The sequence below is a fragment of the Schistocerca nitens genome, chromosome 8 (assembly GCF_023898315.1).
Source record: "Schistocerca nitens isolate TAMUIC-IGC-003100 chromosome 8, iqSchNite1.1, whole genome shotgun sequence".
NCBI classification, from domain to species: Eukaryota; Metazoa; Arthropoda; class Insecta; order Orthoptera; family Acrididae; genus Schistocerca; species Schistocerca nitens.
This window is the reverse complement of record NC_064621.1, coordinates 348,487,976-348,514,414: the sequence shown is the minus strand read 5'-3', so window position 1 is coordinate 348,514,414 and position 26,439 is coordinate 348,487,976. Positions and strand designations below refer to the sequence as shown.

The following is a 26,439-nucleotide window of genomic DNA, read 5'->3' as shown; positions in this document are numbered from 1 at the left end:
TCGAGATATCAGAGCTAATATAGAGGCTTACCAACAATTATTCTTCCAGCGCACCATTCCCGAGTGGAACAGGGAAGGGAGGATCGGTTCGTGGTACCAGAAGTACCCTCCGCCAAACACTGTTAGGTCACTTGCGGAGTATGATGTGTAATGCATACGTAGATGCAGGTGTTTCTGACTCATGATAAAGCAGTCCCCGTATCGCAAATATAACCCAGAAGTTTCACCAACTCAAGTGGGAGACACTAGAACACCAGTCCTGATCTGACCCCAAGTGATTATCAAACCTTCGGTCCTTTACAAATGGTCTTTTGAAGATTCCTGTCGGACGAGGATGGGTAGCAGGCCGTTACGGACTTACTAACGCAGCAGCACACGGTGGTTTACCAAATGGATATCTTCAACGTGTTCGTCGGTGGTACGGTTGTCTCAATACTTACGGCAATCTTGCCTGATTGGCATACCCATTCTGTATTGTATAGCCTTCGAAATGGAATTTTTTGATCGCTCGTTATATATTAGTTACGTGACAGTTTTTTTTTTAGAAAAAAAAAGAAAATGGTCGCGGAACGCCACAAAATTTTAATCTGCCAGGAAGATTCAATTAAATATTTGTTTGCAAAACTAGATCTCACGCTTGTCAGTTTGATAGGCCGTATGTCCCTTTCCCACTCTTCTTTTGGCTATGAAAATTCGAGAAATATTTGTCCTCAAATCACTAATTAAGCTGTTCCCAGTTACCCTGATTATTTTCAAGCAATTATACCTTTTTCTAGAAAATTAGACGTCACACTGGTCTATTTGATACTCCATTTGTTCATCTCTTACTCATGAGGTTCATTAAAAAAATTGAGCAATGTCCACTATGTAATTTACAGGAAGTATCTCTTTCCGCTCAAACATTTCACCAGAAATAGATTACTGCCTAGAAGTAATTACCACCCAAATCATCTCATTCTACAAGAGCGGCGGATACCTGGTAACTATTAACTTTGGACCACCAAGTGACTGCTTTTTTCCCTAATGTCGTGCAATTAACATTTTGGGATTTGTCGCCACTTTGAATGTCAGCTTCGATGCTCATTTATTTCAGCCGATCCTCACTTTGCTTAGCAGCAATTCCAAAAGTTTCCAGCACGGAAACATCCACAGTGATAGTCAAGAATCATATCACTAGCTAGCGATTCTAACCACTAGGGCGGCAAAGACAGGCACACAATGAACAGCGAACCGGTTGTCGGCAGTAATAAATCCTTGGATGTTGGTACTCATGGCTCGAAAATAATGACATGTCAGAAGTAATTCAAGATGAGATATACAGATATTTCCTGATTCGTTTCAAATACCATAATTCTGTTTTCATTCACATGCATTGTGAAAAAGTCCCCACTAAATGATATATATACTCTTTTCATAACAATGTTCATTTCAGAGACATAGGTGTCAACTTTGGTACGCTAATATTAGTCCTAGTCGAAGGAAAGGGAAATATGGTCAAAATTCAATGAAGGCACGGCTGGGCGATGAAATCTGGGACCGCCGGCAGAGTGTGGTAACACTCAACATCCAGCGGGCCAGGCAACATAAACATGTCACTCGCGGGAGTGGAGTTGGGACTACAGTACTGCATGCACAATTTGGTTTCAGTGGAGCAACAACGAGGCAGAAAACTGCAGCGTTGCTTTAAAGTATTGCGATATATGAGGCGGCGCAATAGGCCAGAGCCAAGAGTGGCAATTTGTAAGTAGCTGACGAATGGGAATTTATCCCTGCCATAGTTTCACTCCCTCTCTCTGACTCTACCTCAGAAGTGAGGGAAATAGACAGACAATTTTAGCTTGGGGCAGAGTGTGCCAGTTTACATTTACATTTACATTTATACTCCGCAAGCCATCCAACGGTGTGTGGCGGAGGGCACTTTACGTGCCACTGTCATTACCTCCCTTTTCTGTTCCAGTCGCGTATGGTTCGCGGGAAGAACGACTGTCTGAAAGCCCCCGTGCGCGCTCGAATCTCTCTAATTTTACATTCGTGATCTCCTCGGGAGGTATAAGTAGGGGGAAGCAATATATTCGATACCTCATCCAGAAACGCACCCTCTCGAAACCTGGCGAGCAAGCTACACCGCGATGCAGAGCGCCTCTCTTGCAGAGTCTGCCACTTGAGTTTGCTAAACATCTCCGTAACGCTATCACGGTTACCAAATAACCATGTGACGAAACGCGGCGTTCTTCTTTGGATCTTCTCTATCTCCTCCGTCAACCCGATCTTGTACGGATCCAACACTGATGAGCAATACTCAAGTATAGGTCGAACGAGTGTTTTGTAAGCCACCTCCTTTGTTGATGGACTACATTTTCTAAGGACTCTCCCAATGAATCTCAACCTAGTACCTGCCTTACCAACAATTAATTTTATATGATCATTCCACTTCAAATCGTTCCGCACGCATACTCCCAGATATTTTACAGAAGTAACTGCTACCAGTGTTTGTTCCGCTATAATATAATCATACACTAAAGGATCCTTCTTTCTATGTATTCGCAATACATTACATTTGTCTACGTTAAGGGTCAGTTGCCACTCCCTGCACCAAGTGCCTATCCGCTGCAGATCTTCCTGCATTTCCCTACAATTTTCTAATGCTGCAACTTCTCTGTATACTACAGCATCATCCGCGAAAAGCCGCATGGAACTTCCGACACTATCTACTAGGTCATTTATATATATTGTGAAAAGCAATGGTCCCACAACACTCCCCTGTGGCATACCAGAGGTTACTTTAACGTCTGTAGAGGTCTCTCTATTGATAACAACATGCTGTGTTCTGTTTGCTAAAAACTCTTCAATCCAGCCACACAGCTGGTCTGATATTCCGTAGGCTCTTACTTTGTTTATCAGGTGATAGTGCGGAACTGTATCGAACGCCTTCCGGAAGTCAAGGAAAATGGAATCTACCTGGGAGCCTGTATCTAATATTTTATGGGTCTCATGAACAAATAAAGCGAGTTGGGTCTCACACGATCGCTGTTTTCGGAATCCATGTTGACTCCTAGAGAGTAGATTCTGGGTTTCCAAAAACGACATGATACTCGAGCAAAAAACATGTTCTAAAATTCTACAACAGATCGACGTCAGAGATATAGGTCTATAGTTTTGCGCATCTGCTCGACGAAGCGAACGTGGTCCGTAAACTCGAGTGGAACCGAGCCCCTCCTGGACCTGCTGCAGACCGCTGTCACTGCTCTCCTTCAGGCAGACCGTGCGATCTCCAAGTTCCAGGCTGCTGTTCCGTCCTGCCCTGGTGTTGTGTCCCCGGAGGCGGATTATAGCCCGAACACGTACATAGAAAACAGAATAAAACTTTATACAGTATAATTATAACATTGCTGACAGACTAGCCCCTATAAGCAGAGACCACCACAGATCCATCCCACGTTCAGTTGATCATTGGGATGGACCTGTGCTGGTCTTTGCTTATAGGGGCCAGTCTGTCAGCAATGTTATAAGTATACTGTATAAAGTTTTATTCTGTTTTCTATGTACTTGTTCGGGCTATAATCCGCCTCCGGGGACACAACACCAGGGCAGGAGGGAACAGCAGCCTGGAACTTGGAGATCGCACGGTCTGCCTGAAGGAGGGCAGTGACAACGGTCTGCAGCAGGTCCAGGAGGGGCTCGGTTCCACTCGAGTTTACGGGCCACGTTGGCTTCCTAACTGGCATACCGGGGAACGGGCAAGACATACGCGAGAGGCAGTGGCGGGTGTTGGCGTCCGGCAAGCACCACTAACGGCACAGCATCCAGGAGCGTGGGGGTTCGAGTCCGGTCCTGTCCTGGGAGCAGTGGCGGCCCGAGGGCCACGGTGACCAGTACACCCACCTTCGCCCCATGGTCGGACAGAGCAGTCCAAAGAGGGTGGATGGCGGCGAGGTCCAGCGGCTGTAGCAGTCTCTGGAATCACGGGCAGTAGCGCAGCGCAAGCCGCAACGCATCGAGGGCGGCGACCAGGAGAGCGCGGCCGACTTCCAGCAGGGCGGCCTTGATGATGGCAGCAGCGGCGTCAGCATACCAGAAGTCAAAAAATGGTTCAAATGGCTCTGAGCACTATCGGACTTACTGCTGAGGTCATCAGTCCCCTAGAACTTTGAACTACTTAAACCTAACTAACCTAAGGACGGCACATACATCCATGCCCGAAGCAGGATTCGAACCTGCGACCGTAGCGGTCGCGCGGTTCCAGACTGTAGCGCCTAGAACCGCTCGGCCACACCGGCCGGCTACCAGGAGTCTCCTGAGCCGGTTGGACTTGCGGGACAGCACAAGGACGGCGCCTCGAAACTACGCTTCACCCATCGAGTTCTGTAAACTATCGGAATAAACAAATGTTACCGAATACCGTTGTATCAGTCTGCACCGCCCCTCGACGCTCTTGAACTTGCTCAGCCTCCTGACAAAATATGGCGTGATGGGTCCCGCCTTCAGCTCTGCCAACTGGAGTCTCGGGTTCGACCCACCGACCCAGCAACAACTATAATTTCTACTGCTTGTGTAGTAGTTCTAAAAGTAACGAATTCAACGGAGTTTCACTCTTCAAACTGTGGTAAAAAAATTCGGAGAAACTGCATGATTTTGAACTTAGGATTTAGCTGTTTTGAACGTGCAACCGATCACACTCTTATGCGGTAGGTCATGTTGTTATACGGAACTGTGGTATCAGTGTGATGGGATGATCCTGTTTGATGGAACTGAGAGAGGATATTTACAAAAATGGAATAGTGGAAAAATTTAAATTTGGCTGGACCAACGCAGCAACTGGAAGACAAAGAACGTGAAAATCTGTGAGGCGGCAGCCCGTTCCAGGCCTCATCAAACATATTATCCTGCGTGGATACGCAGCATGTCATTCTCAATGGAGAGAGGTCTTCCGAAGTAAGAGTGATTTCAGGTGTGCCGCAGGGGAGTGTCGTAGGACCGTTGCTATTCACAAAATACATGGTTGCTGGTTAGATGTTTTTGGGGAAGGAGACCAGACAGCGAGGTCATCGGTCTTATCGGATTAGGTAAGGACGGGGAAGGAAGTCGGCCGTGCCCTTTGAAAGGAACCATCCCAGCATTTGCCTGGAGCGATTTAGGGAAATCACGGAAAACCTAAATCAGGATGGCCGGACGCGGGATTGAACCGTCGTCCTCCCGAATGCGACACACTATACATAAATGACCTTGTGGATAACATCGGAAGTTCACTGGGGCTTTTTGCGGATGATGCTGTGGTATATCGAGAGGTTGTAACAATGGAAAATTGTACTGAAATGCAGGAGGATCTGTAGCTAATGGACGCATGGTGCAGGGAACAAATTGAATCTCCATGTAGACAAGTGTAATGTGCTGCGAATACATAGAAAGAAAGATCCCTTATCATTTAGCTACAGTATAGCAGGTCAGCAACTGAAAGCAGTTAATTCCATAAATTATCTGGGAGTATGCATTAGGAGTGATTTAAAATGGAATGATCATATAAAGTTGATCGTCGTTAAAGCAGATGCCAGACTGAGATTCATTGGAAGAATCCTAAGGAAATGCAATCCGAAAACAAATGAAGTAGGTTACAGTACGCTTGTTCGCCCACTGCTTGAATACTGCTCAGCAGTGTGGGACCCGTACCAGATAGGGTTGATAGAAGAGATAGAGAGGATCCAACGTAGAGCAGCGCGCTTCGTTACAGGATCATTTAGTGATCGCGAAAGCGTTACGGAGATGATAGATAAGTCAGGAACCGCGCGACCGCTACGGTTGCAGGTTCGAATCCTGCGTCGGGCATTGATGTGTGTGATTTCCTTAGGTTATTTAGGTTTAAGTAGTTCTAAGTTCTAGGAGACTAATGACCTCAGATGTTAAGTCCCATAGTGCTCAGAGCCAATTTGAACCTTTTTTGATGATAGATAAACTCCAGTGAAAGACTCTGCAGGAGAGACGCTCAGTAGCTCGGTACGGGCTTTTGTTGAAGTTTCGAGAACATACCTTCACCGAGGAGTCAAGCAGTATATTGCTCCCTCCTACGTATATCTCGCGAAGAGACCATGACGATAAAATCAGAGAGATTAGAGCCCACACAGAGGCATATCGACAATCCTTCTTTCCACGAACAATACGAGACTGGAACAGAAGGGAGAATCGATAGAGGTACTCAAGGTATTCTCCGCCACACACCGTCAGGTGGCTTGCGGAGTATGGATGTAGATGTAGATGTAGATTTTCATGCACAATTAGTATGTCTTCACTTTACTTTCCTAGTCGTTCTGTATTTACTGTGCATTAATCGCTATTTTACGAATGTGACTCATGACACCCGCTGTTATTCTCTGAGTACATAAATGACCTGATGGGCAGCGTGAGCAGCAATCTGCTGCTTTTTGCTGATGATACTGTGATATATGAGGAAGTGTCGTCGTTGAGTGACTGTTCAAAATGGTTCAAATGGCTCTGAGCGCTATGGGACTTAACTTCTGAGGTCATCAGTCCCCTAGAACTCAGAACTACTTAAACCTAACTAACCTACGGACATCACACACACCCATGCCCGAGGCAGGATTCGAACCGGCGACCGTAGCGGTCGCGCGGTTCCAGACTGTAGCGCCTAGAACCGCTCGTCCACCCCGGCTGGCGAGTGACTGTAGGAGGGTAAAAGATGACTTAGACAACATTTATAGTTGGTGTGATGAATGGCAGCTAGCTCTAAATGTAGAAAAATGTAAATTAATGCAGATGAGTAGAAACAAGAAACCCACAATGTTCGAATATACCGTTAGTAGTGTGGTGCTTAACAGAGTCACGATGATTAAATATGTAGGCGTAACGTTCGAAAGCAATGTGAAATGGATTGAGCATGGAAGCACTGTAGTAGGGAAGACGAATGGTCAAATGGTTGACTTTATTTGGTTCATCTATAAAGTACACTAGTCCCGACCCACTGTTGAGTACTATTCGAGTGCTTGGGATTGGCACCAAGTCTGATTAAAGGAAGACTTCGAAACAACTAAGAGGTGAACTGCTAAATTTGTCACCGGTAGGTTCGAACAACACGCAAGTATTACGGAGGTGCTTGCGGAACCCAAAAGAGAAACACTGGAGGAAATTCGATTTTCTTTTCGAGGGGCACTGTTGAGAATATTTAGAGAAGCGGTATTTGAACTCGATCGCAGAACGATCCTACTGCAGCTAACTTGCATTTCGCCTAAGGAGCATGAAAATAAGATTAGAGAGATTAACGCTCGTATGGAGGCAGGTAGATAGTTGCTTTTCCCTCGCTGTATTTAAGAGCGGAACAGGAAATGAAATGACTAGCAGTGGTACAAGGTACCCTCCACCACGCTACGGTGGCTTGCATAGTACGTATGCAGATTTAAATATAGGTGAGTGGTGAGGACTTAGTTGCTAGAAATGTAGATGGGTGATCATACTGGATCTTGGTATCACGCTCACTTTTGGTGACATTCGGATTTCTGTGTTCACATCTTGGCTCGACATGCGGGAATTCCTCAAACTGTGGAACATCAACTTTCTCACGCTCCATACAGAGACTCATCAGTCAGCTGCGTTTTCCTCAGTACCCGACTTTTCGAGAAGATCGCACTGCGGCAGGTAGTGGTCTAGAGATTATCCGCTGGCCGCGCTGGTCATTGGAAGACAGACCCAAACGCACTCAAGCGAACTTTGCATACAATAACAACTGAGCTCGTGGTCTTCCGGTAGCGTTCTCGCTTCTCGCGCACGGATTTTCTCTGCCTCGAGATGACTGGGTGTTATTGTGTCGTATTCATCATCATCATTCATCCCCATTACGATCAGAGGAAGGCAATGGCAAACCACCTCTGCTAGGACCTTGCCCAGTCGGCGGTGCGGGTCTCCCGCATCGTCCCCTACGCTCCCCGGAGTATGGGACATCATCATCATCATCACCTCAACGGTGGTCTCATGAAAGCCGTCGACGGGAAGTCTTGGTCGTCCACAGTGAGACTTCATGCTATCTTTGCTCTCATGACTCTGTCTTGCTAAGCCATAATTATTTCCACACGTGCAATTCGAAAATCTTCCCAGTGCACTTTGCGTGGAGAACGGGCCATGGGAATCTTCGCCCGGTCCTTGCCGGCTAGTGAAAGTGCAGTTTTCATTGACTGATGCATGTTAACTAATATTGTGGGAGACAGGGAACCAATTTACATGTCTGTGATTGGCTGTTAGCTTGGCCCTTTTGCTGATTGACATTGGAGGTGTTTTTGCAAAAGCTGTTCCAAGGTGCGGTCCTTGGAAAGACACTGGGTTGCTTGGGAATCTGTAAACATGGCTAGTGATGAGATGTTTTGGACTTCGGCCTTCTGCCAAGTCTTTCCGAAGTTATACTTTTAACTTTCTCGTGACTTAGAGATTATTCAACCACAATGGTGCCGACAAAATGAGTTCGGCCTTACGTAGTCAACCCACTAAGATACAGCAGCATACTCTATTAACAGGTCTCACGCTTCAGCGCCGGTGCCATCACCTTCGACTATGATTACTGCGGCCACGGTTAGACTGACAATTGCGACGCACGCTTCCAATTTCAAGTAATGCTGCAGAGGGGAAAAAATGAGGCTTAACCTTCGTTTACAGCTTGGTTGGTGTTTCTGAAGCTCCGCGGGAGTTACGTCAAGTCATGCATGTTTGTGCTAGAAATCAATTTTTCTTTTCTGGGGACTTTCATTCATTAACCAATCATTATTAGATTAATTGGTGCTGTTGTCTTATTCCGGTTGTGAACTATTTTTGATGTCATGCTAATCTGACTCTTCTTCTACCATGGTTGAAATTATTATCCGTTTCTAGAGTTTTGATTCCATCTGTTCATGAAGTTATATGATATTCTTAGTTTATTCACGAACAAAAATTAAAATGTTATCAGATCTAACCCTCTCTTTTATTAATTATTAGATTATCCAACGTACTGATTGCCTGAATTTTCTAATCGTAAGCCTGTGGACGAGTTTCAATTAATTTTAGCGTTTCTTATGCGCCACAGTCCTGATATCCGTGTAGTCTATGTGTTTCGTGGGGATATTTTGTCATTTCTCAGAATGTGGTGTGATAAATTAGCAAGATACAGTCATTTATATACCCACAGGGAACTCGTGTCTGTGCTCACAGAACACAGATTTCGGGCAATCTAAGGAAGATTCACCAGTTACCTACGGTAACAGTTCTGCTCTTTTCCTCTGCCAGAGCCTTGACGGAAAGGCATACGTCAAAAATTGAGTCAGATGAGTGTTCCTGGAGCCACTCTGTAGCAATTATGGACGTGTAAGGTGTCGCATTGTCCTATTGGAATTGCCAAAGTCAATCGGAATGCACAATAGATATGAATGGATGCAGGTGATCAGACAGAATGCTTACGTTCGTGTCACCCGTGACAGTCGTATACAGGGTGGTCCATTGATAGTGACTAGGCAAAATATGTCACGAAATAAGCGTCAAACGAAAAAACAACAAAGAACGAAACTTGTCTAGCTTGAAGGGGGAAACCAGATGGCGCTATGGTTGGCCCGCTAGATAATGCTGCCATAGGTCAAACGGATATCAACTGTGTTTTTCAAATAGGAATTCCATTTTTTATTACATATTCGTGTAGTACGTAAAGAAATATGAATGTTTTAGTTGGATCCCTTTTTTTGCTTTGTGACAGATGGCGCTGTGATAGTCACAAAACATATGACTCACAATTTTAGACGAACAGTTGGTAAAAGGTAGATTTTTTTTATATTAAAATACAGAACGTAGGTACGTTTGAACATTTTATTTCGGTTATTCCAGTGTACCTTTGTGAACCTGTCATTTCTGAGAACGCATGCTGTTACAGCGTGATTACCTGTAAATACCACATTAATGCAATAAATGCTTAAAATGATGTCCGTCAACCTCAGTGCATTTGGCAGTACGTGTAACGACATTCCTCTCAACAGCGAGTAGTTCGCCTTCCGTAATGTTCGCACATGCATTGACAATGCTCTGATGCATGTTGTCAGGCGTTGTCTGTGGATCACGATAGCAAATATCCTTCAACTTTCCCCACAGAAAGAAATCCGGGGACGTCAGATCCGGTGAACGCGCGGGCCACAGATTTCGACGACCAATCTACCTGTCATGAAATATGCTATTCAATACTGCTTCAGCCGCACGTGAGCTATATGCCGGACATCCATTATGTTGGAAGTACATCGCCATTCTGTCATGCAGTGAAACATCTTGTAGTAACATTGGTAGAACATTACGTAGGAAATCAGAATACATTGCACCATTTAGACTGCCATCGATAAAATGGGGGCCAATTATCCTTCCTCCCATAATGCCGCACCATACATTAACCCGCCAAGGTCGCTGATGTTCCACCTGTCGTAGCCATCGTGGATTTTCCGTTGCCCAATAGTGCATATTATGCCGGTTTACGTTACCCCTGTTGGTGCATGACGCTTCGCCGCTAAATAGAACGCGTGCAAAATCTGTCGTCGTCCCGTAATTTCTCTTGTGCCCAGTGGCAGAACTGTACACGACGTTGAAAGTCGTCGCCATGTAATTCCTGGTGCATAGAAATATGGTACGGGTGCAATCGATGTTGATGTAGCATTCTCAACACCGACGTTTTTGAGATTCCCGATTCTCGCGCAATTTGTCTGCTACTGATGTGCGACAGGAGCTAAAACACCTACTTGGGCATCATCATTTATTGCAGGTCGTGGTTGACGTTTCACATGTGGCTGAACACTTCCTGTTTCCTTAAATAAAGCAACTATCCAGTGAACGGTGCGGACACTTGGATGATGTCGTCCAGGATACCGAGCAGCATACATAGCACACGCCCGTTGCACATTTTGATCACAATAGCCATACATCAACACGATATCGACCTTGTCTGCAATTGGTAAACGGTCCATTTAAACATGGGTAATGTTATCACGAAGAAAATACCGTCCGAACTGGCGTAATGTTACGTGATACGACGTACTTATACGTTTGTGACTATTACAGCGCCATCTATCACAAAGCGAAAAAAGTGTTCCAACTAAAACATTCATATTTCTTTACGTACTACGTACTTCGGTTTCGAAAGCCCATATTGGTGTTGTTTCTTTGAATGGGTCGTACGCTGACAGTTGTTGATGGCACACCATTGAAATCTGTAGCAATTTGCGGAAGGGTTGCACTTCTGTCACGTTGAACGATTTTATTCAGTCCTCGTTGGTCCCGTTCTTGCAGGATCCTTTTCCAGTCGCAGCGATGTCAGAGATATGATGTTTTACGGGATTCCTGATATTCATGGTACACTCGTGAAATGGTTCTACAGCAAAAATCCCACTTCATCGCTATCTCGGAGATGCTGTGCCTCTTCGTTCGTGCACCGACTATAATACGCCGTGCAAACTCACTTAAATCTTGATAGCCTGCCAATGTAGCAGTAGTAACCGATCTAACAATTGCGTCAGACACCTGTCGTCTTATATAGACGTTACCGATCGCAGCACCGTATTCTGCGTGTTTACGTATCTCTGTATTTGTATAAGCATGCCTATATCAGTTTCTTTTGCGCTTCAGTGTATGTGTTACATTCAGGTTTCGCTGATTTGTAAAGGTACCTTCATCGCTTAAAGGGAATTCTATGAAGAAAGAACCTACTGTCATAGTGTCGCATCAGAACACAGCAACTGTATTCCACTCGTCTTCTGATTTCTCGCTCGTTAATCTACTGGTGAAGCTGAAGGACGTCAGCCGTTCCTCCTCTCGTATCATTTTGGTGGTTTTGCCTCATTGAAACCGGCAGAGTATCTTATCTATACCTACATCTGCTAGTATTTTTCATGCTCATATTTTCAGTTCTAGGTAGGAGGATCACGCTGGGAGCTGAATGTATGTGTCTTTATTCTCACCATAATCAGAACTGATAGTCAGTACTAAATGTACCCGTTACTACATATCCGACACATGGATTCTTCTTCTCTTTGAATGAATGTGGACTGAATAACAGTTGGATGCAACTAGGCAAATTCAGGTGAAGGTCCTTGGTTTAGATTAAAGGTAGCTGCATGAGATGCCAGTTTAATGTTATTTTCGAAGCCAGATTTGGTGGCGTCAAGTCGGTGCGTCTCTGTGTTCCCAGAGGCGGCTGTCCTTTATCTACACTGACAGAAAAAAGTTATAACACCAAAAAATAATTTCGAGAATACATTTGCCTAGGTTAACATTGAAAGATCACAGGATAATGTAAGTGGGAGATACGTCATTGCAAATGTGAAATGCTGGTACATTAATAATCGTTGTAACCATCATGAACACAAATATGCAAACATGCATGCGTTGTGTTTGTGCAGGTGCCGGATGTCAGTTTGTGGAATGAAGAGCCTCTTGCACTCGGTCAGGCAGTACAGGGACGGTTAATACTGTTTGTGTATGGCACTGGAATTGTCGTCCGATGATGTCCCGTATGTGCTCGCCCAGAGACTGATCTGGGGATGTAGCAGGCCAAGACAACATATCGACACGATGTACGAGTAGAGTACATTGGGTTACATCAGCGGTATGGGGTGACCGTTATCCTGTTGGAAAACACCCCCTTAAATGCTGTTCATGAATAGCAGCACAATAGGTCGAATCACCAGTCGGACGCACAGATTTGCAGTCATGGTGAGTGGGCTACCGATGAGAGTACTCCTACCGTCATACGAAATCGCACCCCAGACCATAACATCAGGCGTATGTTCAGTTTATCTAGCACGCACACAGATCGGTTGCAGGCCGTCAACTGGCCTCGTTCTAACCAACACACAGCCATCACTGCGACCGAGGCAAAACCAACATTCATCAGAAAACACAACAGCATTCCATCCTACCCTCCAATGAACTCTCACTTCATACCGCTGAAGTCGCAAATGGCGATGGTTTGGGGTCCGTGGAATGCACGCGACAGTGCTTCTGGCTCACAATTTCTTTTAAAGTAACCAATTTGTTACAGTTCGCTATGGTGCCAGCTGAAGCTCACATTGCTGCTGCAGATGCAGTACTACTCGCCAGAGCCATACGCCGAACACGATGGTCTTCCCTCTCGATAGCGCCACGCGGCAGTCCGGAACCTGGTGTTCTTGCGAACGTACATTCTGGTGATCACCGCTTGCAGCAGTCATGTACAGTGGCTGCATTCCTGCCAAGTCTTCCTGCGGTGTCGCAGAAGCGACAATCAGCTTCTCCTAGCCCTCTTACACGACCTCGTTCAAACTCACTGGGGTGTTGATAATGGCGTCTTTGTCGCCTCAAATGCATTCTAGACTGACACCAACTCACCGCGTCCAATCTCAAAGGTAACTAAAGCTCACGACCTGTACAGCGAGTATTTAAAGCAAATCTGAATCGCATCACCAAAGCAGCGCTAATAGTCCCACTCTTACGAGACTGGCACGAAATTTGAATAGACGTCAGACTTTCAGATGTAGAAACACGTCTACCAACGTTCGTTTGTATCGTTCAACTCCATCTGGTGTTGCGTTTTTTTCCGTCACTGTATTGTTGCAAAGTACGTTCGTAAAGTCAAGAGACATGCCTGGAACGATTTTTAGATTTAAAACTCGCTATTGTTGAATTCATGAAGGAAAAAAGAGCACGGGAAAGAGCATTAGACATCGGAAATCGATTGTAGACCTCGAATTTTACTTGGAATTTTTTTGATTTGATGGGGATGCTGTAAGAGGTCCGAGCAGATGTAATACAGATGTAATGTTATGTAAGAGGTCCGAGCAGATGTAATACAGATGTAATTTTATGTAAGAGGTCTGAGCAGATGTAATTTCGATGTATTGCTCATGCGCTGCCTGCGATATGCAAGGTATAAGAGAATCGCTAACCAGAGAGCAGTGTTGACTGTACGAACTGTGTAGCAGTAGCAGTAAGTTGTTGCCAGTGTGTGTGTGTCTGCTCTGGTCTGGTCTGGTGTATCATGTTGGCTGGGCCGGTCGCGGTGCAGCGATGCCGGAGCCTGAGTATTATTGTATAAGGTAAAAAAAGCAGTCTCGCGCATATCTAGTAATATTATGTAAACTCCCATGTATATCTTTTAAAAATGTCCTAATAATAACAAGCATTCATTTCAATTTAAAGAATTTAATATTTTTTTTCAATGCATGATCATTCCGATTGTTGCAAAAGAAAAATAATTTACTTCCTTTCATAAATAACAAATGTATAGGCCAGCATTGCATAGAACTGTGCCGGAAAAGAGCTATTGTAAGAGCAGATACTTGCCGACTTTATCGAGGTGAGAATTTTTGCTTTTTATTCAGAATGATCTTACAGGGCCATGACGCAACACTGCTGTCGTCCAAATTTTACCAGGTTACTGAATTTGTTTTTTATTACGAGGTTTAGGAATTTTTCTGTTTCGAGCTTATATTAAATGAGAAAAGAATTTTGTGGGTACATTAAATGGGAACCAGTTTTGTTCTGAGGTTACACTAAAATTAGAATCATTAACCAAATAATATTAAATTATACTTTTTGTAGGGAGGTTACAATGCATTTAAAAAGAAAATGGCTTTGTAGAAGGGTCACACACTGACGAAACAGTCAAGTTCCCTAAACTCACTGGCGTTAAACAAAATGCGAGATTTGAAGGATTCACTGTGACCTTGAAAGAATTGCAAGGATAGTTTCCTAAACATTTTGAGAGCACTGCTAATCTTACATCTGTTTTCGAACTATTTTATAAATCATTTGTCGCTCTTTGTAAACCGAGGTGAGGAATTTGAATTTTTAGAGAGAAGTTTACGGGAAGTTGACAAGTGCTGTCGCAGCAAGCAGTCGTTGCTCCGTGGTCAAGTAAGTAGCAATTTTTGGATGGGTATTAGATCGATTTTGAATTAGGTTCCTCCGTAGCGATGCAACACCATTGTTAGGAGCAATGTGAACTCTCGCGAGTGACTGTTTTAGAATCGTTTTTACGAAAATTCAGTTGGAACCGAATTTGGGGTTTGATGGGTTACGTAATACTTCATGCAACGTATACCCATCTGATTACCTTTGTTCTTTTCGCTGTTAGTCACGAGCTGGTTTCAATGGTTCAATAAGTAATGGAAGTGATGATTTTTGCTTTCGAATCTTTGTATGTGAATTATTTCGAGTCCATACTACACTCCCTTAATCTACTCGTCCTTTCGCTGAGAAATACTCTGTAGATTAGTATTGTTTACTGGCATGGAACCAAAGGTTTAGTATTTTTTAAGGGTGTTCCATGTAAATTTAGTCTGAGGAGTACGTTCCATTTATGAAATAAATGGTAACAACGCAGCTAATTAATTCGTTATACTGCTGCTCAAAGTCCACAGGAGCAGATTTCGCCATGACTTGTAGTGCTTAGCGTCCTGTGCCCTGTGAGACAAAATTACTTAATATCTTAGCAGAGAGTGATCCCTAATCGGTCATTTCGGAGTTCAATAATTAGAATTCCGGTTTCCTGGTTAGGATGCAGCGCAAGCCTCAAAAGAAATTAAAATTTCATCGAAATTCAGGCGGCTTGGCCCTCAGGCCCGGATGAATAATGTTAACTGCAGTGTTTGCGCACAAATGGCGCTCAACTACCCAAACTCCTTGTGATAAGGCGAACTGAACCACTGTTATCCGAAATGTGGCCACTTTTAATCCGACACATGATACAAGTGGAAACTTTTGGCGAGCAAAACGCGAATATCGCACCTTATTCCAGAGTCACTCCCACTTTCTCTGGAGCTAACATTTGGATATGAAAGAGAACATCCACGCCACTCGCTTCGCTCGTTACAGGCGTCTTCCGATAACAATCTTTGGCAAGTTACCCGAGTTGACGTTCTTGTTGGACATCGCCTGACGGAGTATTTGTGCGTACAACTTAACTGCTGTCTTCAAGTCCCTTCAATTCTCCATAAAGAAGCAGTTTCTCTTATTTTGTGAACCACATTTACTTTTTTTTCCAGACCAACCAGCACTCGATACAGGTGAATGACACGGACAGAATGAAACCATAATTTCCTCTGTTCCCCTTTCAAGCCAGTATCTCAGATGTGCTAAACTCTTTTCCTCCTTATCCAATGCGACGTATTCCTTGTCTGGATATGAAATCACGAATTTCCACATAAGGAAGCGATCGATTTCATATTCAGAAGAGGTAAATAAGTTACAAATATCGTAATTTCTGCGAAGCTTGCAATCGCATGTCGAAGAATGAACCGCCGCTGAATTCGCCCCTTTCAGAACTGTGATACTTGCAGTAGAAAATACTATTGGTGCATTTCATAACACCGAGTTGATACCAATATCTCAGTGATTTATATAGCTGTCAAAAGAGACCATTCGTCATTTACTGAACACGTTTTCACAAATCATCGGAGTAAAAACGGAAATAAAAAATCTTAAACGGTTCCGGAAATCGTTATAGAGCGCAAGCGCTGGAACAAATGTATCTGAAAAGGAGGCAGCGGGCAGAAACACATTTGGTGGGTGGGGGGGTCTTGGTGGTTGCTGTTTGACTTAGGGACATGAGGTAAAAAGTTTTTGGATTAATCTGGACCAGCGGCCATTTGTACCGCTACTCGAACATGTCTTATTGAAGTTGTGGCTCATCGTATAGAGCAAAGTTTGAACGAAGAACCGGCAAAATTGTCCGATTCGATTAATTCCTTTTGAAAAAGATTTCAATTAGGCTAAAATTAATGTTCAACTAATGGCACCATCTTTATGTGCACCGCCGGCCGGTGTGGCGCTTCAGTCTGGAACCGCGCGACCGCTACGGTCGCAGGTTCGAATCCTGCCTCGGGCATGGATCTGTGTGACGTCCTTAGGATAGTTAGGTTTAAGTAGTTCTATGTTCTAGGGGACTGATGACCTCAGATGTTAAGTCCCATAGTGCTCAGGGCCATTTGAACATATTTTTTTATGTGCACCGTTCAGATTTTACGTGCAAAAACAGCCGCCCTTAAATAACTCCTGACTGGAGCGAGACTGATGGTTTAAATTTGGTCCATCGGTGAATCGGACCTTAGTCTAAGAGAAATTTTAACCTTTTGAAAAAAAAAAAATCTTGCTTCGCTTGGATTTTGCGTGCAAAAAACACATTTTCCTGGGAGGTCTATGAAGCGCGCAACTTCTGTACTTGTACGAATCAGTTCAAACTTTCCACGAAGGTAGATAAATGGATACAGATAAAACGAATTATTTTATCGAATAGTCTTTATTCATTATCGGAAAACGATAGTTTAAAGTTGAGCGAAACGTTGCACAGAAAATCCGTTACTAACCGAACTGAATGAGTGGAAACGTTTTAAAAGAAATAAGATAAGTAAAACAAAATGCATTCTTACGATTAAACTGAAAACCCACTTTCAAAAAATCTAATTTCATTCGCATGTTACATGCAAAAAACAGGATTTTGTGAGTTTTTTTACGTACGTCGTTTCTAATTTTCAAGCTTGTGCGAATTGGTTCAAATTTCGTAAGAATGTAGACAAACAGATGTAATTAATGAGCGTCCTGTTCTTCGAGAGAGCATCACCCGTTGGCACGATATAAGAAACGTGGTTCGCAGGTGATACCTGAGACATTCTACAGTCGTGTCGCCGTAAGAAGTTCCCTGACAGCTAGATGCGACTGTTGCCAGCTTTCCTCCGAGAAGCGCTAACAGCTGCAGGAGAACCAGTAGTCATCTTAGATGAGCGATAACGCTGAGGTGCTACTACAGACACATTTATAAAATGGCTTTCCTAGCGTGTTTTATTCTCAAAATGTCCTGCCTTTAGTGCTTCGTTAGAAGGACGCCACTTTGACAGTTAAAGTAACTTTTTGTATCTAAAATGGCTGGGCCTTGAAGAGAGGAACTTTTTGACCATTTGCCTTCCTAGCGTCTTTTGTTCTCGAAATATCCTAAATTTAGTAACTGATTCCAAAAAGGAGTTTTGAAAGTTAAACATCACACCAATGCAACATTTTATTTGCAATAAATCCAACATTTTCACGTCCAACAATCTGATAATATGTGTATTTAAAAAGATCAACTGGCAACGAGGACCTAACGGTTTTAGCAAGGGATGTTCCGCAGTTCGAACGGATGAAACAGAATACAAATGTTTCTAAAATACGGAGATGTGTGAGATGTGTCCACACTAACACTCATCAGGTTGTTTATCTGTTACACTCAGCACTTGTGTACATTCGATATTTGAAGTTTAGCGAATATGGAGACTACAGAAGTACGCGTTGCTGAAGAAATAATACCACGCAAGACAATTGTAACCGATAAATTCACGAGAGTCATAAAAGAGGTGTTATTTGCCAAGATGCTAAGCATTTGCTGCAAAAATATGTGATAACTCAGGCAGTACTAAGTAACTCATATTTACGAAACTACAAGCTGCTGTGTTGAACTTTCTTCCCTTGTTCGTTATAGAAGTGCAAATGTGGAGTTACAAAGAAGTCATTAAAACGCAGTGGAATGGAACAATATACACACTAAAAAAGGGTAACATTTTTCGGTGTATCCGCAACCTGGTAGTCCACTATCGAATCCGATAGCTGTCACATGACCTAGACCTTAGCATTAGCTGTTCATTTCCGACCTATTTCAATCACTTACCTTAAAGCTGCTCATTTGCCCTTCGATGACGAATAGAAGAATATACAAGAACACGGCAACTTCTATTTTGGAAAATATAGTTCTGTAAGTAGAACTTACAGTTGAGAGAAAAGGAAACCTACGTTCATAGCATTTTTTAGAAAAAGGTTTTGACTATGTTGGCTGGACTACAATCTTTGAAGTAATGAAGGAGGCGAGGATAAAATACAAGGAGCGAAAGATTATTTACATCTGATACATCTGATTCCAAACATAAAGTCGTTGGATATAATAGGGAAGCAGTGATTGAGAAGAAATTGAGAGTGGATTTTAGACTATCTCACGCGTTATTCAATCTGGGCACAGAGTAAATAATAAAAGAAAACCAAAGAAAAATTTGGAATAGGAATTAAAGTCCATGTAGAACAAAGAAAAAATAACAAAAAAACTTCGTGGTTTGCCAACGACAATGCAGTTCTGTCAGAGACGGCAAGGCACACGAAATACCAATTGAACGGTGTGCATACACACTTGAAAACTGGTTATAAGACGTACATCAACGAACGTGAAACAAGGGTAATAGAATGTTGTTGAATTAAAGCAGATGATGCTAGATGACTTAATTTAGGAAATGAGGCAATAAAAGTAGTTGATGAGTTTTACTACTTGGGCAGCAAAATTACTGGTGAGGGCCGAAGCAGAAAGGATATGAAGTTTGGACTAGCTATAACATAAAAGCATTTGTGAAACAGAAGGAGTTTTTAACATCTAACATAAATGTAAGTCACCAGTGATAAGATCCGCTACAGTTGTAAAGAAAAACCAAGACCTGGTTACCTGTAAAAAGCTTTCGACAATATAAAATGGTGCAAGATGTTCGAACTTCTGAGGAAAATAGGGGTAAATTATAGTGAGAGACGGGTAATATACAATATGTACAAGAGCCAAGTGGGAATAATAAGAGTGGACGACAAAGAAAGAAGCGCTCGGATTAAAAAGGGTGTAAGACAGGGATGTAGTCTTTCCCCTCTAGTGTTCTAGCTATGCATCGAAGGAGCAATGATGGAAATAAAAGAACGGTTGAGGAGTTGAATTAAAATTCAAGGTGAAATGATATCAATGATACGATATGCGGATGACACTGCCAACCTGAGTGAAGGTGAAAAGAATTACATCACATGCTGAATGGAATGAACAATCTAATGAGTACAGAATATGGAATGAGAGTAAATTGAAGAAAGACGAAAGTAATGTGAAGTAGCAGAAAAGAGAACAGCGAGAGACTTAAGAGGATTGGTCGTCACAAAGTTCATGCAGTTAAGGAATTCTGTTCCCTAGCAGCAAAATACCCAATGACCGACGGAGCAAGGAGGACATCAAAAGCAGACTAGCACTGGCAAAAATGGCATTCCTGGTCAAGAGAAGTATGCTAGGAAAAATTTCTGAGAATGAACGTCTGGACCACAGCATTGTATGATAGTGAAACATGAATATCGGAACAGGAGAGAATCGAAGCATTTGAGATGTGGTGCTACAGGCGACAGTTGAACATTAGGTGGACTGATAAGTTAAGGAATGAGGAGATTCTGCGCAGACTGGGAGAGGAAAGGAATATGTGGAAAACACTGACAAGGAGAAAGGATAGGATGATAGTACATTTATTAAGACATGATGAATGACTTCCATGGCACTAGAGGCAGCTGTAGAGGGTAAAAACTGTAGAGAAAGGCAGAGATTGGAATACATCCAGCAAATAATTGAGGACGTAGGTTGCAAGTGCTATTCTGAGATGGAGAAGTTGGCACAGGAGAGAAATTCTTGCCACCCCCTCCCTCCCCTTCCATCCAAAAAAAGTCCAGTTGTAAGTTTCTTTGTTTCCTAAAAGGAAAGTACAATCCGTCTTCGAGATTGGCTCAGTAGCTGCACTGGCAGTGCCGTGGTTGCCAAGCAAATGGGCCTAGGTTCGATTCCCGACCGGGTCAGAGACTTTCACCGTTCGGGCAATGGATGTTGTGCTTTTCCTTCCGTTCATATCGTCGTAATTGACATCCCACTATTGCGATGGCTGAATGGGACGTCCCGAAAGCCAGTTAAAAAAATGAGAGAAAATAAGAAACGTTTTCCGGACCTGTCTCTCATCTTCATGTGCACCTGCAAAGTTATGAAGAGGTCATGCCACCTATCCAGATTGTGAGCATTAAAAAAACTAAACAGAACTTATACTAAAATTCTTACAAGAAAACCTCATGTTCGTAAACAAAATGTGTTTCCATAAAAGTCGAATAACAGAAGGTTAAACTACTTTAAAATAGCGTATCTCTGGTACATGACATACAACTTAACAGCCGTAGCGGATCTTATTGTTGATGATAAATATCGACAGTTGTGGATGTCCCGTCAAGAGAAACATGGATAAATGAAAGAGTGAGGAATTGTTCTCTGAAGATACTTGTGTAGAGTGTAGCCTTGTATGAAAGTGGAAGATGGACGATTAGCAATTCAAGCAAAAAGATAAAAGACACTTTTGAAATGTGTTGCTATAGAAAAATGGTGAAGATTAGATGAACAGAGGAGGCACTGAATCGAACTGCAGAAAAAAGAAAATTATGGCACAACTTGACCAAAGACGAAATAGATCGATAGGACACAGCTTCAGACATGAAAGAATCGCCAATTAAGTAATGGTGAGGAGGAGGGTGAGGGAGGTGGGGTATAATTGTGGAGTGAAACCGAGGGATCAGTACAGTAAGGAGGTTAAAATGAACTTTGATTGCAGTAGTTATTCGGGGATGAAGAGGCTTGCACAGGGTAGCATAGCATAGAGAGCTGCATTAAACCAGTCCTCGGGCTGAAGACAGCAATAACAGCTACAACAAGTACTGCTTACAATATACTATTTAAACTCGATGTTTATTTTTTTAGAAGACAATGCCTCAGCTTTTGATTCTTGTGAATCGGCTAGTCATAAGCGACGGTACACGCTGTTGTTTCTCTAAAAACATGTGCTTCTGAAGTATCTAGACTCATTAATCGCCTAGCATCATATACACCCAAATGCAGAACATTACAGCTAAATGATCTTGATGGAAGGCAGAACAAACAAATCTCCGTATTTTAAAATCATTTTTCTTCCGTTTTAGTCGTTCGAGGTGGTGTGGTTCGTAAAGAGTAACAGCGTGCTATCTCCTGACTGATCCCGACGGTTCATCTCGAGCAGTCAGTGCCAGATGTGGACACCCACTCACCTTGAGTCCCGCCTGGAGGAGGTGCTTGACCATCTCGAGGCCGATGCCTGAAGCTCCCCCCGTAACGATGGCCACCTTGCCCTGCAGCTCCATGTCGGTGTTCTGCTGCTGTGCCTCTGCTGACGACCGCCTGCTGTCGCTACCGCTAATATTTGTCGATACCAGCCACAGGCGCTGTTATGTAACACGTAATCTTACAGCTATCGTCACGCATGTGTTGTTTATTTGTGTAGCGGATATGGGCTGTTAGATGCTGCGTAGTCGCAGGTTAAAGTGTCATTACACCGACCAAAAACGGTGACTTTGTTTTCGTTTCCCAATCCGTGGCTTTATGCAGTCGTCTATTTTCGTCTCTCCCTGTACTAATCTTATCATTGCTCCGCTCTCTCCCCATCCAAAGCCATCTGTAAACACTACTAAACACCGAACTTTCGCCTTTTGTTCGTTTTATTCCTTACCTCGGTCTCGACTCACAACGTGGCTGGCTTTTCACGTTGTCATATAGATATCAGCAATGAACTAAACAAATTCCACCTACATACAGGGTTACCATAAATGATTCATTCATTTTCAAAGCTCTAATTTTTCCGAGGTATTTGATATACGAATATTATTGAGGCGTGAAGAGAACTATAAACTCAGCAATTTTACATACTGCACACTACAAATGTTCTACGACTGCCACTCTGGCCACACGACACATGTCCAGCTGTAATAAATTTCGTTCCGTACCTTACGTAGTAACATTCTGTCAATGACCATCACTGAAGAATTTTTCGTTCTCTGAGTTGTTTCAGTCCTTCACGTACTCCCAAAGGAAAAATTCACAAGGCATTAAGTCAGACGACCTGTATGGCCAAGGGAACAGTTACCGTCACCGGTACGATCAACCCAGTTCCTCTTTTAGATGGCGACAAACATCCATGTTCCAACGAGAGGGTGCCCGTCTTACTGCAAAATCTCCCACACATTTGTCTGCGGTATACCAAGCCTATGGCTTGCACGGACAGCTGATTTTTTTGGAATACTTAGAAAGTTTCCCGTTCCACTCTCGACAGTTACATCTGGTACACTTGGTAGACCTGTATTTTTCTGTTAACAGAGACAATCAATGCTCCTAAATTGTCGATACCAACGCATAACTCTCTGGCAACTGTTATTTTCTATAATTCCTTATAATACACGCTGCAGTGTTGTAACAGACAAGTATCTCGCATACTCCGACGAATAAGAACTCTTTTTTTTTATATATAGTTTATCGCCATTTCGTCGAGCTGCAGCAGACTTTTAAATTACTACAAGAACTGGTGGTACTAGTTGCATGATTGACGAAGTGCAGGACAACACTTCTGGATATTGGTGGGAAACTGGCAGTTTGGTTGGAAATCAAACTGGGAAACTGTTAAACTGGCTGTATAATTGGTAAAATGGCGTCGTGACAGCGTACAGTGGCACATATACCACATACGCCACAGTTACCGCATATACGTCCGGCCGTTGCGGACGAGCGGTTCTAGGCGCTTCAGTCTGGAACCGCGCGACCGCTGTGGTCGTAGGTTCCAATCCTGCCTCGGGCATGGATGTGTGTAGGTAGTTATAAGTTCTAAGGGACTGATGACCTCAGATGTTAAATCCCATAGTGCTCAGAGCCATTTGAACCAACCCCACATACACCACAATTGTGCCATAGTTACGCCACACCATAAATACGGCACATTTGCACCCTGCATACGCCACACATACACCATAGATACGTTGTACAGACACCATGATAAGGTATTTTGATAGTATAAAATAATGGTGTCATAGCATCCTCTAAAAAAATGTTAGACGAGTAGTTCTAAATCTGGAAATTGATAAACTGACAATTTGATAGGACCCCAAATCTGAAAACTGGTAAAATTAGCTGTAAAATTGGTAAACTGATAGGACACCAAATCTGGAAGATGGTAAAATTGGTAGAGTGCGCCAAAACATTGAACAGTTCATGTGGGTGTATAGTGTATCTCAAATAGTTCAAATGGCTCTAAGCACTATGGGACTTAATATTGAAGGTCATCAGACCCCTGAACGTAGAACTACGTAAATCCAGCTAACCTAAGAACATCACACACATCCATGCAGAGGGAGGAATCGCACCTGCGACCGTAGCAGCCGCGTGGTTCCGGACTGAAGCTCATACAACCGCTCGGTCACAGCGGCCGGCGGGTGTGTATCCGCCTATTGTATAAATACATCGTGTAATGTAAATAATTAGGTGCCTCGCCCAGCAGCACTTCAGCAAGAGCTAATAACGACGTCACAATGTAAGCCAGTACTCAAAAGTATTCGACCTATCTGATTTATTTATCAATTATGTGCTTTTGCTCTCAACCAGTAGCCTTAGCGTTCCACTGTTCTCTGGCAGTTTGCTCTCCATTCTAGGTCTGTGCTCCGTAGTGAGAGGATTATGGTGGGGGTATTTGATGTAAGCAATTACTTTTCTATTATTACTCAAATTAAATGAGTTTTCATCAATCGCTGTAGTGAGGGATAGAGTTAAAGAAAATGCTAAGGTGAGATAGGCGGCGTATTCCACAAAAATTGAGCTATATTTTAACATGAGATGACAGATACTCAGACCTCACAACCATCAACTCCTCCTTCATCTCATCGTCCTGTTTCCAAGAAAGTTCATAAGAAAAACATTTTCTCTCCTTTTCGCCATGGCGTGCCTCTTCTACAGCGCCACCCAGCAGTAGCCACCCTCGGCCGTCTTCCTTGTCGCCAAGATGCACTGCTGGTGGCCGATCAACCATCCGATCGCTGGCTGCAGGAGGGGCCCCCGAACAACATACGGATCAGGATCTTCTGTCTCTGGCTGAAAGCATTCTACGCCGTTGACCACTGTCTCTCAGCTGTCGCAGAGTTGACAGCAACCGTCGTGAGATTTTTCCTTTTTTCGTCCATCATATGTCAATTATCCACAGGAATATCCACGGAATTCGCTCCAATCGGGATGGACTGTCGATACCCTTACAATCCTACTCCCCAGTCGTCTTCTGTCTTCAGGAAACAAAGGTTCGTCCTCACGATCGCTTTGTCTTCACTCATCTCTAATCAGTCCAGTGTGACCTCGCCTCTGTTGCTGGCGTTCTGGCACACAGGTGACTTACGATTCTTCTCCATGATACATTCCATTATCACTAAATCCACTTACACAGTCCCTTCCAAGCGGTTGCTGTACATCTTTCCCTTTGTGGATTCACCTCTCTTTGTACCACATACATTTCATTGTCCACACCAATGGCAAGAGCCGATCTCCTTCATCTCCTTGGTCAGCTTCCACCTGCCTGTTTGCTGAATGGGGACTTCATCGCCCACCACCTGCTTTGGGGATTTCCGCGTCCTTGTCTGAGAGGCTCCCTATTGCTTGACCTCTTCCACCAAGCGGATCTTGTTTGTCTCAACACTGTGGAACCTATATTTTTGTCTGTCTCCACGTCAACCTACTCTCATCTGGTCCTTTTGTTCGATACTGTTCGGCTATCTCATCGCTTTGAATGGTTTTCTCTTGCTGATACACACTCGAGTGACCATTTTCGCCGGCCGCGGTGGCCGTGCGGATCTAGGCGCTCCAGTCCGGAGCCGCGCTGCTTCTACGGTCGCAGGTTCCAATCCTGCCTCGGGCATGGATGTGTGTGATGTCCTTAGGTTAGTTAGGTTTAAGTAGTTCTAAGTTCTAGGGGACTGATGACCACAGCAGTTGAGTCCCATAGTGCTCAGAGCCATTTTTTTGACCATTTTCCATGTGTCCTTCGATTGCAGCCACAGCTGCCATCCATGCACCCAAGACGCTGGAAGATTTTTCAAGCCGACTGGACACTTTTCTCCCCTCTAGCAACATTTGATGACCGTCAATTTCCTTGCATCGGTGATCACGTCACTCATGTTACGGACGTTATTCTTACAGCCGCGGAACGTTCAGTACCTCGTACCTCCACTTTGCCCTGGCGCCCCCAGTTCCTTGGTGGAACGAGACGTGTCATACCGCAATACAAGAGCGGAGACGTGCTCTTCACGTTTTCCGCCATCATCCTACGTTGGCCAACTGTATCCGCCATAAGCAATTACGTGCGCGATGCCGTCGGATCATACGCGATAGCAAGAGGGCAAGCTGGGATTTCTTTACCAGCTCCTTTAAGGGCCCTTTCACTCCGGCACACTGGTGACGGTCGCCAGTGATGGTCATTGGTGACTGTGCTGTTCGACACCGCAGGTATTGCCAACTAATTAGTTAGTGAAATGGACTCGTACAGGGGTGGCAACTAAATTTCCCTAGCCTTTTATAGTTCGAAAAATAAGGTATTAAATTTGAAAAAAGAACATACAACTTACTAATTTTGTTTTTCTTATCCATGCTCTTCTCATTGAAATCAGGCACAAACTTCTTTATAATTTCTTGCCACGCACTCGTTTTCATCAGTTTGTTGCTATAGTCATCGCTTTTCACATCCCAAATAGCAGGACGGCTTTCTACTTTTCTTACAAATTCCTCCGTGTTAATCA

The 26,439-nt window shown here is 43.6% G+C and overlaps 1 protein-coding gene across 3 annotated transcripts in view; it reads right to left on the bottom strand.

Annotated features, from left to right (window-relative positions):
• The window catches only part of LOC126198594 (15-hydroxyprostaglandin dehydrogenase [NAD(+)]-like), a 273,410-nt gene that overhangs the window by 125,399 nt on the left and 121,572 nt on the right, over nucleotides 1-26,439 (bottom strand). For 2 of the 3 annotated variants that reach the window (XR_007540089.1, XM_049935043.1), the window contains exon 1: nucleotides 21,892-22,024. The exons of the other annotated variant lie outside the window; for it this stretch is intronic. Coding sequence is in view for 1 of the 2 variants with exons in the window: in XM_049935043.1 (XP_049791000.1) it covers nucleotides 21,892-21,984 (93 nt within the window). In the remaining variant the exon portion in view is untranslated. Of the gene's footprint in view, nucleotides 1-21,891; nucleotides 22,025-26,439 lie in introns of those variants that run through there. 3 annotated transcript variants of the gene reach the window in all.